General features: G+C 40.0%; 1 protein-coding gene across 1 annotated transcript in view; it reads left to right on the top strand.

Moving 5' to 3' along the window:
• The window catches only part of RFTN1 (raftlin, lipid raft linker 1), a 75,605-nt gene that overhangs the window by 22,701 nt on the left and 40,583 nt on the right, over positions 1-12,321 (top strand). The window contains exon 2 of the mRNA XM_026050828.1: positions 4,525-4,711. Coding sequence (XP_025906613.1) covers positions 4,525-4,711 — 187 coding nt within the window. The remainder of the gene's footprint in view (positions 1-4,524; positions 4,712-12,321) is intronic.

Here is a 12,321-nt window from a genome sequence, read left to right as displayed (position 1 = left end):
TATGGTGTGCTACAATTCAGAGGAGCCTCAACAGGCTGGAGAAATGTCAGGACCCTTATGAAGTTTTTTACAAAGGGAAATGCAGAGTCCTGAGTATGGGGTGGACCAAGCCTATGCACTGGCACAATGTGGGGTTCAGCCAGCTGGAGAGCAGCTTTGTGGAGAAGGACCCAAGTGTCCTAATGGGCACCAGTTCAACATGGAGGAGCAATGCATCCTTGAGCCAAAGAAGGCTCATGGTATCCTGGACTGCATTAGGTAAAGTGTTGCAAGCGGATTGAGAGATGTGATCCTTCCTCTCTCCTCAGCCTTTATGAGATCCTGTTTGGAGGGCTCTCTGCARGTCTGGGCTCCCCAGTACAAGAAGGACATGGACATACTGGAGTGAGTCCAGCAARGAGCCACCAAGATGATTCAGGGCCCGAAGCATCTCTCATGCAAGTAGAGGCTGAGAGCGATGGGACTGTTCAGCTTGCAGAAGGGAAAGCTCAAGAGGAATATCATCAATATGTATAAATAATTGATGTGGGGATGTCGAGAAGATGAAGCAGGACTCTTCTCAGTGTTACCTGTTGACAGGATAAGAGGAGATGGGCACAAACACAGAAAATTCCAACCAAAAACCCCACCTCTTTATTGTAGGGTGTTTGAGCACTGGAGAAGATTGCTAGGTTTGTTGGTGGAGTTGTCATTCTTTGAGGTATTCAAATCTGAATATGGCCCTGGGCAAGCTGCTGTAGGTGGCCCTGCTTGAAGAGGAGAGTTGGACTCAATGATCTTCAGAGGTTGAAGTCCCTTCCATCATATACCTTTCCTCTCATCGTTATCCAAATCTATTGAGCTTGGGAGCCTTTAAGGGGGCAGCAGTATTTATTAGCTCTCTGTCTAAAGACATGGCCCATAGCAGTCTCATTGACTGCATTCCAAGGAACTTGGTGTGTTGCCATTGCAATTTTCTGCAGAATAAGATGGTAACGCTTCCATACTCTGTATTTCGTCTGAAGATGCTGAAAAAGCAAAAATACTAAATAGCCCAAGTCTTCCAGTGTAATGCTATGAGAATGAGTACATATCAGGAGAAGACACCTGAGGAACTGTGTGTCATCATCCATCTGTGAAGGTCTTTTTTGCTGCAGGATTCAATGGGTAGGAATGTGGGTGATCTCGGTGCCAACAGCCCTTGCTGATCCTTCAGGGCTCTGTTTGAACATGAGAGTGGCACTTCTTTCTACTTGCTCTTTGTTTTGAAGACTCTCCAAGCTGTATCTTACTGCATCTTTCCAAGCACTGCTGGAGGTGTTTTCAGCTTCAATTATGAGGCAGGCAGCAAACTAATTTTCCTGGTAATCAATTCCAAAAGCAGTCAGCAATTCTATTTCCACTTTCAGCTTTAAGAAAATTGAAAAACGCAGCATCTGTCATTTACAAGTTTCTTCTAAGCGCTGCTAGATATAGACATAATAAACAAAGAAATCATGGAGGTCACGTTGTGAAGTGCTACAGTAAATAAGGGAACATGGAACAGAATGTAAAACTGCTAAACCATACTTCATTTCAAGACCAAAATTGATGCTGCTGCAAGAACTCAGCTATATCTTTTGGCAATAGAGGCTTATCGTAATTATAATAAGTACTGGAGTTTTAAAAGCTTTTATTTTGTCATTTGTCTGCTCTGTTACTTTACACAAGTCTCTGCTCTAAGCAGTTTTGGTTTTCCTGCTTTTGAAATGACAATAAGCAGAATTCTGTTTACCACTTTAAAAAAGGATAGTCTCATTTTATTTGAAGTTGTATAAGGTATTATGAAAGTTTTACTGGTTTTCTGCATTTAAGTTAAACTAGATAAAGAGTGGATTAGGTAATGTTACCATAAATTAGGCATTTTCAAATAGGTTGAGCCATGACAGGAACTGTCATTTCTTTTTGAAGGATCTCTAATCCATGGAGAATTTTGCAATAGTCACCATCAAACTTCAGAGGATGTGTTGACTGTAAAGCTTAGAATGGTTCTATCCAGAATCTGTTATTATTCACTATTTGAATATTTGAATAAATGAAAGAAGACATGGTCCAATTGAAGAGAATCAGAAGACCATCAAAAAACAAAAGTAGAACTCTAGACAACATAAGTGACTAGGAAAGATTGAAAGGGCTGAGCCTAACTAGGAAAGATTGAAAGGACAGTCTAACAGTGAGACATGTATTAGGGGTTGTAAAATACTGATGCAAACCAAAATGTTCTGTTGAGGAAGCAGCAACTTTGAATTTCAAAAAGAGTATTTTAGACAAGATGCAAGAAAAAACTTTTGAACAGTAGTGAAGTAATAAAACATTGCCTAAGGTGGCTGGGAAATCTCCACAAATGAAAGTTTTAAAAATAGGCAAGATAGAATTTCTGTGAGAAATAGCTCAGCTATAGTTGATGCTGCCTCCAAATAAGAGTATGTACTAACCTTATGATCCTTTTCAGCTCTGTTTTCTAATACTTTTTTATAATTATTATTATTATCRGGTGCTTGTTCCAAAGCTCCATTTACAAAGTATTTTTGTACTTTTCCCCTACTTTTARGGGGAAGTAAAYACTCTGAAATGCTAGTGAATAACTAGCTTTACCAGGGCATGCTCAGAATATTTTGGATATCAAGTTCATATGCAAGGCAAGCATGATCTTTCAAAAATGGTAGTTAAAAATTGAATCACCACTGCCATAATTAACATTATTGAATAGTATTCAGCCATTTCATTGTGTTCAGGTAAAACCCTCATTTAGAAAGCAGTTTTGGCTCTCATATTCTTTTAATTAATTACCTTGTTTGCAGCATGTTCAAGAGTTTTCACAATCTCTGTGCACAGTAGGAAACAGAAGAAAGGTGGTTCTCACATCTGGGTTTCTTTACCCACTTTTATCCCTGTAGGGTCCATTGAGCAACACTTATTTATTATTTACTTGCATTATTCATTGAGGTATCTYTTTGTATGACTCTCAAGTGACTTGTGTGCAGTTCCAGAAGTTAAAGGCGTGCTGTCTGTCAGTGTACACGTTGCTTGTTTTTCTCATTTTATTTACAAAAATGATAAAAAGTCTGCATCCTGTAGGCTTTGGTCAAAATGTTCCCTAATTCTCTTCTGAAACATGGTCTTACATGAAGAAAAAACGTACCAAGCACAGCTATTCTATTATTATTTAAATTATTCCTCTGTAATATTGGTTTTKAATATTTATTAGTTTTTGATAGCCTCTTTCATTATTCATAAAGGGTAGCCACACAATTTGATGGAAGAAAGCAGTACAATGAAGCCTTATTTTGCATGGCTGCCGTCTTTCATCCAGGCTCCTATCTTGTGCGTTTGTTTTAACGAAGGTCCAAGCCTGTGAGGAGCTGGGGACCTCTGCCCAGTTCTGCTGCTTGCAGTGCCCCTCTCCTGCTGGTTCCAGGGCTGGGAGGAGGCCCTTCAACTCCTCACCTCCAGCCCCTCACCTCCAGCCTCTCACCTCCACCTTCCCTCCTTTCATCTCCTCACCTCCAGCCCCTCACCACATCGTACGTTACGATGCAGTCAAGGGTCAAGTAATAGTTTTCTCTCAACAGAGCTGGAAACAAAGGGGCAGAAGCCAGGGCAGAAAGATGCCTTCTCAGATGAGATATCGAAAAGATGATATGAAGGATTGGGGTGGTAGAGAGGRAGACAAGGTGGTTGCGGGTGATCTACAAGGTTTGCTTTTGAAGCCCCTGAGGCTCAGAAGAAACGAGGGCATCTGTGGTAYTGAGGGCAGCGTCTGCTTGCGTGCCATGGGTCTGGCAGCAGCTTAGCAGCTTGTGCTTTGCAGGAAGGTGTAAAACCCCACAGGAAGCAGATCGGGGGATGATTTCTCATATTAAGGCTCCCCCTCTTCTCTGTGTTGTTTGCTTAAACCATGAGGTGTAAGACTTAGTATGTTCCCAAGGGTTTCATATCGCTCTCTGCATTCCTAACTCGGTATGTTCTTGTTATCAATATATCCACAAGTACTCTGGACTCATTGGGAGGTATTTGGTCTCAGCAACATTTTGTCTCAGTGATCCACGTCTAAATAATAYAGGTTTCGTGTATGTGTGTGTCCTTTTAATGCTTTGAATTTAACACACTTTGCCTTCCTTGACTTACCTCCTTGTGTTAAATGTTTGACTCATGGTGTGCTCTGCTCAAGTTGCATTTGTTTGATGACTATTAAAACTTGTAATATCTTTTGACTACTTTGTGCACTTCAAATCCTCCCCTTCGTCTCTCCCAGGATACAAGCTGAATTTGGTGTTTTAACCTGTCTGACTCCTTGTTTAATTGCGCACATTTTATATGATAGCAACCCTTCGCTGAGATTGTCTGCTTCAAATGTGAAATACAAAATGGGCTCAGCAAATTATAGTGAATTTCTCTGCTAATATTGTAGATCAGTGTGACGCTTGCTTATCTCTGAAGAGCCTAGCTCTTGAAAAACACAGCAGTCCGGCATAGGATTATTGACCAATTTCTTTTTGCTTCCAGCTGAGCTGCCAGGATCATCTGCAATCAAGCTTTCCTCCTTGCGTGATCTCCCAGCTCAGCTGCAAGAATTGTACCAGCAGGGCTTCGCCTTGGCTGCTGTCCACCCTTTCGTGCAACCGACTGATGAAAAAGTGAAGACTCCCCAGGAACAAATCTTCAGGGCTGTGCTGATCAAGAAAACAGAAAGGTAAAGCACTTCCAGTGAACTGGGATAAAAATAGACAATGTGATTTCCTGCGGAGTTTTGACCTACATCAGGAAATTATAGCAGAGTTTACTGTGCAAGACTTGATTTTTTTTTTTTTTTTTGTAGGCTTGAATAGGCTTAGCATGTTCTTTGTGTTTACAGTTCAGCTGCAGCTTGGCAGACGGTTCAGAGAATAAGCTGAAATACTCTCTGTATTTGGGGATATGTTGTCATGAAGGACAAACAAGGAAACCTCATGACTGACAGTTTGTAAGGGTGCTCTTGTTGGTATCCTTTAATAATCAAAATTAAGACAGGTGAAATGTTTGCTTAGAAAAGGCATATTTTGTGTTTAGACAGTTACACTTAATAACACTTAATAGTTTGAGCACTGCAGTGCTAATGCATACTTTTAAAATTTGTCTACAGACTTTAGTCCTCTTTTTCTTATAAATCATACAAGTTCTTTTAATTTTTGAAGCAGTACAGACTCCCCAAATCAGAAGATGAATCTGGTTCTTGTATGTGTCTCAGTCTCTACTGATGTTTCAAGGAAAGGGTTTAACTGTTCTGGACAGAGTAAAACCACCCTCCAGTTTCCTACAGTTCAGTAACAATTATAGCCAGGGCAGACCTCAGCCCATGACCKAAGGAAGGAAGTTCTTTATTTCAATAACAAATCTTTTTAGGCATTAAGTAGTTGAGGCAGAATAATACAAAATACAAAATTAACTCTCAATTTACCTTGAYTTGCTTTTAGCTTTATAAATACAGAACTTCAAGCCAACTTGCCCATACTGGTTGGTTGAAGGCTTTCCAGTTTTATAGTTAGAGCATAAAATGACTGGCTGACCCGTGGATTTCTTAAGTAATGCTGGGATTCACCTCCCTGTTTCCTGGGCCTCACTTTTCCCTGCCTGCAGCCCCTACTGCAGCTAATGAAAGTGTTTATACATATGCATTTGCCAAGTTAAGTAAGGGCTTAAGCCCTTTTGCTGGGGTGAGTTCAGAGGGCTCAGCATCTTCCAGGTCTGAGCTGCAAAGATGTGTCAGCAGAAGCAGCACCTTCTGCCCAGAAGAGCCTATGTTACCTCCTCTCCGAGCAGAGAGCTCWGGGTGCTGCTCTCTGGTCCTCTACCTAGTTGTTTCCATCTGTACAGAATGAATAGGAAATAGTTGAAAATCATAATTGCCTCCTCGCTCGCTTGGGTGCCACTGGTTCACACGTACTTCAGACAGCTGTAAATGACTGCTCAGAATTAAAGACAGTGGAGAGTCTTGAACCAATTAGATTCCCTTCGGCACTCGCACTCCCTTTCTCTTGTTCTCTTATCTGTCGTTTCCAAATGCCTGGGAAGGGAAGTGGAAGAGAGCTGGTGCAGCAGGGAAAAAGCAGGCAAAGATGGGAAATGACAGCAGGTGGGTGTTCCCTGGAGTGCTGAGTTTGGCCAAGGCTGGGACATTTCCCTGTAGYGCTGAGTTTGGCCAAGGCTGGGACGTAGCATACGCATGGGGTGCTGTGAACTGTTGCCTTCCCAAGCAGAATGAGGAGAGGTGGAGATTGCAGGGATTTCACGTGGCCTTGGCTGTGTAGAGCGCGGTTGTAGGAGAGCACTTGGTGTACAAAGAGGCAGAGCTGAATGCCTGCATTAGCCTGTCTGCTTTAATCAGAGTTAGACCTTTGTATGTCAGGTTTTATGTTTTAAAGTGAATCCTGTTGACTCACATTTTGAAGGCTTAATGRTGGCCTTGCCCCTCTGTAGGCAAGAGCAGGCTGTGGAGTTACAGGCTGCAGCAGACAGAGTGTGTCGGGATCTGTGTGCTCCTCTGGGATTTGTGGTACCTTATTTTGTCCAAGACAAAAACGGAAAAAAAATGGTGCTTAGGCCATGTTATATATTAATATTTATGAATMAAAATAACTATTAGTATTGCCTCTTCTATTTAGCCATTTTCCAGGAGTTGTAAAATACTCCATATAAGTTTGCAATGACATCGTATGTATATTTTTTCCTTCTTTTAAAATCACTAGAATAGTTTAAGTCTAATCTATACTGATATCTCTCTGACTTCATTGTGTTCACTGGCTATTCATTGCTGGCAAGTAAGGAAGTAAGAGTCATTCCCACTACAAGGCATTTAAGAAAACACATTCCTAACATATGGAAACTTTAAATGTTGAAAGGCAGGATTTGGCACTTAGAAATGTTACAGAGAATATAAAAGCTAAGGCCATTCTTTCTAACTTCTAAATCAACAGCAAAATAATTACCACTGCAAAAAATGTCATGAGCAATTGAAGGAAAGGAAATAAACATATGTATTTCACTCAGAAGTACTGGGCATGAAGGTGGTGTACCAWGTTGCTGAAGAACGTAGCTGTAGAACTTAGCTTGATAAATTTAATATAATAAATTTAACTTTATTTCTCTAGTRTGTTTATTATATCTCCAATTGATTGGAATTGGTTTGGGACTTGAATATAATAGATCAAGATAAAGGAATAATAATTTTAATACTCTTGAGAATTAAGTTACTCCCTTTCATGCTCTCTCATTCTCCCTCACACTCTCTGTTCAATTCCAATTAAAAATTCAATTAAAAAGCAGTTGACTGGCCCCTTCAAACAGTGTTTATTTTATTTTATTTTATTTTATTTTATTTTATTTTATTTTATTTTATTTTATTTTATTTTATTTTATTTTATTTTATTTTATCACGTGACTTTGCTGACTACTGAGACACCCAGAGATCTCAGAGAGGCTGTTTTATAAAGAGATGTGCAAGGAAGCATCGGCAAGGCCAGGTTTTGACAGGGTTTTTGCTGAGCGTGGGGAAGGCTCCACATGCAGAGCGCAGTGAGACCTGCAGGCTCGCGCTGATTCACACTCGCGGCAAGTTGATTCACACTGATGCACACGYGGGGAATCTCAGCAAAAGGGATGCAGTAGGATTCAGGAAAGTGAGAGCCTAGGATAGCGTGTTCCTCTTGGCGAAAAGAGAGTGAGGGAGGCAATTTGTTTGGGAGATTCTGGATAGCCAGAAGTAAGGGTAGTAGCACATATGTCACTTCTGTCCCCCCAAGAACAGAAAGGTAACTGGATTTTCCTGAGTGTAGCAGCCTATCCTTTTTTCATRCTTTATTTCCATCCTTTCTAAATTTGAATCTCGGGATCTCTGCTGAGGTGTCTTTGGCTATTTTGGGCAGTCTGTGGCTGTTGCAGAGAAATGCCAAAGTCAGCCCCAAAGCAGAACTGCACCAAATACAGAGCCCTGAGCTGCTTTAATCCTTCATCTCCCAGCTCCCTTCAGTGCGACTTCCCTGGCTACCATCTTAAAACTTCAAAATTCTGTGTTAATTCTGATGTTTGCCCTTGCCCTTCTGAATACTGTGCCCCAGAAATCAAGCCACATTCTCTCCCACTAAAACAAATGCTCCAGACTCACAAACTCTCTCTTTACAGTAATTCTTGTGTATTTTCAGGTGTGTTATTTTACAGGAACAGAGTGAAGTAGCAAAATAAATTGGGTCCCATAGAGCAATTTCTCCCCATGGTTCCATATATCTCTTAAGATACATCTTTTTACAGCTTTTGCCTCCAGTGAGTAAAGTGATTACCAAGGAAACATTGTCATCCATGTTAGGCTATGTAACAGGACTTAAAAATAATGTTTTTAGAGTAGACCTCTGTGTTTGCAGCCAACAATTTTGCAGCTGCTCTCCTTTACTGTAAAATAATGAGGTGTCGGGTATTTAGTGATATATTTTATGAGATGATTCTGATCCTATTTTTAAAATTTCCCCATATCCATTAATTGTTATGAAATGCAAACTTTCAAACTTTCATTAGTTGGCCAAAAATAATTTTATTTATCTGAAAAGGAATTTCACAGGCTGAGTTCAGAAGTTCAGTAGCAAAACAGGATTTTTACTCCCCCCCTTTTTTTTTTGCTGTGAAGCACTTTCAATTCTAAAAATGGCACCTTCTGAGATAAGTCCCCGTGTCCTCTATGTCACTTAAAGTCTATTTTCTACAACAGACTGGAAAATTTAAGTAGCATCATTTAAATGTAAATGCACAAGATTGAAATGACTTATGCGTGAAATGAATAAAACAAGACAGTAGTCATTGTGTTGTTTCTTTTATGCTAGGATCTCATTTCCACTTGTCAGTGTCCACTTGGTATCTGTTTAATTACGTTGACAGTATTGTAGAAAATGTTTATGGTAGGAAAACTGAAGGTTTGGGACAGCTAAGCAAGGGGAAATGTTGATTTTTCACATCTGGAGGACCAGCTCTTTCATGCTCTTTCTTCCAGTTGTACCAAATTCCCTTTCTAATAGTAATGAACAGATTCTTTTTCGTGAAAGGAAGGAAAACAGTGTTATTTCAAGGAATATATGTATAGACATCATTACACTAGGTTGAAGCACAGCATTTTCCACTTTGAAGTCAGGTGTTGGTCCTCTAACATGTAGATTGGGTAACTTTTATTAGTATGTGCATGTTGGGAAATTTTGCATTTAGAAGGTAACGGAAAATATTTCTAGAAACATTTAGACAATTATCGAATTTCTCATTCTAAACTATTTCAGAAACACGATAGTCCAGAAAACACTGTTTTGATAGCTACTTGAGATGGGGCCTTTTTGGTCTGACTCAGTGTAGAATTTGGTTGAGAGAGCCCTGAGCCACGATGAATGCTTTCATCTGGCAAGTCCATCCTTGAGTTTCCGTGGATATTTCCTCATTTTTCCATGGAGAAATTATCCGTGCCACATTTAATTTTCAGGAGCATGTGCCACATGCGCAGTGACCTCGGCGCGCACACCCACGTTGACCCTTGTTGTCCCCCACTCTGGTGTCACTCACTTGCTTGACAAGGACGCAGCCCTTGCCTGCTCCTGCTCCTGGATAACGATGTTACATGGTAGGAGCGGTCTCTGGGGTACTCCTGCTTGCTCCTGACCTCCAGGCTGAGCACGACCTGTCAACCACAGCCTCTGCCCCAACCATGCAACTGGCTTTTCACCCTAAGTGTTTACCCGAAAGTGTTTCAAGAGATACAGACTGGCAGAAATTCTCAGTGATCTCCCCAGTACTCCTGTGCTGGCCTGAGCTGCAGAAAACAGATATATTGCATTGCATAGAATGTGTTTTTAACTTAATATATACACTTGTCTGCTTTATATATTTGGTTTTCATGTAAGACTTAAGCTGGAGGAGAGTAAATCTCTGACCCTGCCTTCATGAACATCAGAATCAAACACATTTTGTGTGCATGCATAGCACATGTTGTTGCTCTCAGGAGGCACGTTTCTGCTTGCTGGAAGAAAAATATTTATTCCATACCTGAGAATCAACAGATATCTTCCTTTAACTCAAGGGACAATGGCCAGAGTTTTTAAACTTGTTTGTTTCAAGTTCAAAGAAATACATATTTCCTCACAACAGCTTTTGACACTGACCCAAAATAAATGTTCTTTCATCAGCGTTCTCAGAATTACAAATACTGCACATTAAAAGAAGCCTATCTATCCATACATGCTTAAATTTATCTAAAGTTCTTAGCATGTAAATTAAGATAGCGAATCAGTGAATTATGAAAATCTGTGTGTTTGTTGGGTAGACATCTTAAAATTTGTGGGGTCTTTAAGTGGTCAGTTCTTGGATTTCTGTTAGCAGAAATTTGCCGTTTTTCTAACCTAGAACTACACATATACAAATGTATGTGGTTATGCCAAGCCTCTTGATCTGTGTTTATTTTTACTCAATATAGATTAGTTGCTTATAGAAGTACTTTTTTTTTGAAACAGAAGCTTTTCTGTTATTAAATTAATTCTGTGTAATGGAAAACGTTTCCTCAGAACTACAATTCTAACATAATTTTAATCAAATAATCATTAGAGTGTATCCTCAGTTTACAAGTGTTCTTTTGGCACTTAGAATTCAAGAACATGGAGAACTTGGAAAACTAAGGCCATATATTGGCTCCCTTTTTCCTTCCTATGTCTGAAAAGGATTAGAATTCCAGCTTGTTGGACGACACTAAGCTGTCGGCTTTAATAGTTAACGTCCAAGTTACTGGTGCTCTACAGCTGGTAATGGTTTATCTACCATGAAATGGTGCTTAACTGCAAGCAGCTGTACAGGAAATGACAGCCTACTGCAACAACAGTCGTGAAGTATTTTTGGCCAGTGGACTTCCAATTTTAAGTGAAAATCTTATTTTTTGTGTGTGTGTTTGCTGCTTCTTTAGGGATACTATAGGCCCTAATTAGGATCTAAGACCCTTGATTGTTTAGGTCAGTTGTCCTCAACCTTTTCTGTATGAGTAATGGTTTAGGGTTCTTGCTCCAAATGGTGCTAGGGTGGCATGACCGACCTCTCAGCTGCTGKCCATCCCAGGCTGAAGATTGTCCATGTTTCCAGTGACAGAAACCCCTTTCTCCATCAACCAAGGAGAACAAGCAAAAAGATRTACAAAAGGAATTAAAATTAGTTGAGGTCCAGGGAGTAGGAGGTATGGTGAAAACTCCTGCAAGGTGCTGTGCTTAGGCAGGGGTTATTCCCTCCTGGGATCACGGGATGCCCTCAGGAGCACCATCAGACCCATTTTAAAGAGCATGAGCCCAGGTTTTGTCATACCAACTCCTCTTATTAGCCCTAGCTTCCAGGCAGTACGTGGCGTCACTGTATCCAGGTGTGCTTCTTTCAAAGCGGAGCCGTTTTTAATTAACTCGGGGATTTTTTTATTAGGGGAACGAAGGCAATAAAATCCAATGCTTGGAGACAATGAAGGCAGGAAGGTTCAGTTTTGCAGCCTAGGGTAAATGAAAACCCCAGGAGATACTTTATTGCTAAGTGTACATGGAGGAGAGAAGGAAAATCTTTCAAATTATTGAGGCTTATATAAACCTATAAGCTAATCTCAGCATTTCTCTTCTTATTGAGAAATATTTTGTGATAGGAAGATGGAAATGAATTTAAATTAAAACCACTGCTTTAATTTTGAAGTTTTTATACCTTGAACACCCAGTTGTTTCCTGTGCTATAGAGTAATTAGGAGACTCCAACATGTAGATTATTTCTTGTATGTTCAACATCAGTCCTTCATGAGAAGAAAATAAATGTGCACAAGGGCTACAGGACAAGACTGAATCAGGAGACCTGCTTTTAGCCTGCAGGAGGCTCGGCTTTTACCTCCTCCTTTTATGTGTGTGATCACAATAAAATGTGTCTCATTTTGGGGTCCTAATTCACAATCTCTGATCAAAGTAGTCCTGAAAGTAGACTTGTTAAATTAACAACATCAATAATACAGTAATGTCTGCTCATTTTAGGACTTAACTGTACCTAAYGTAGCTACTTCTAATGTAGATATGCTAATAATACTCAAAAAGTATAATGAGAAAATTTTAAGATATTTTTGAAAAGCTTTATGATTCTTAAATGGAGAGCACTATGTATTACATAGAGGCTGGAAAGAATTTCTTGTCCTCCTGGATTAGCTCTGAAAATTATTTTTGTGGTCTGTGAAATCTAATACCATTTACTACTTCTGTGTGGAAAACTATGGCTTTTATTTTGTTTGTTTTTGACAGAAGG

The sequence above is a fragment of the Nothoprocta perdicaria genome, unplaced genomic scaffold, assembly GCF_003342845.1.
Source record: "Nothoprocta perdicaria isolate Ctin4 unplaced genomic scaffold, notPer1 scaffold_70, whole genome shotgun sequence".
Taxonomy (NCBI): domain Eukaryota; kingdom Metazoa; phylum Chordata; class Aves; order Tinamiformes; family Tinamidae; genus Nothoprocta; species Nothoprocta perdicaria.
This window is presented reverse-complemented; position numbering and strand designations above follow the sequence as displayed.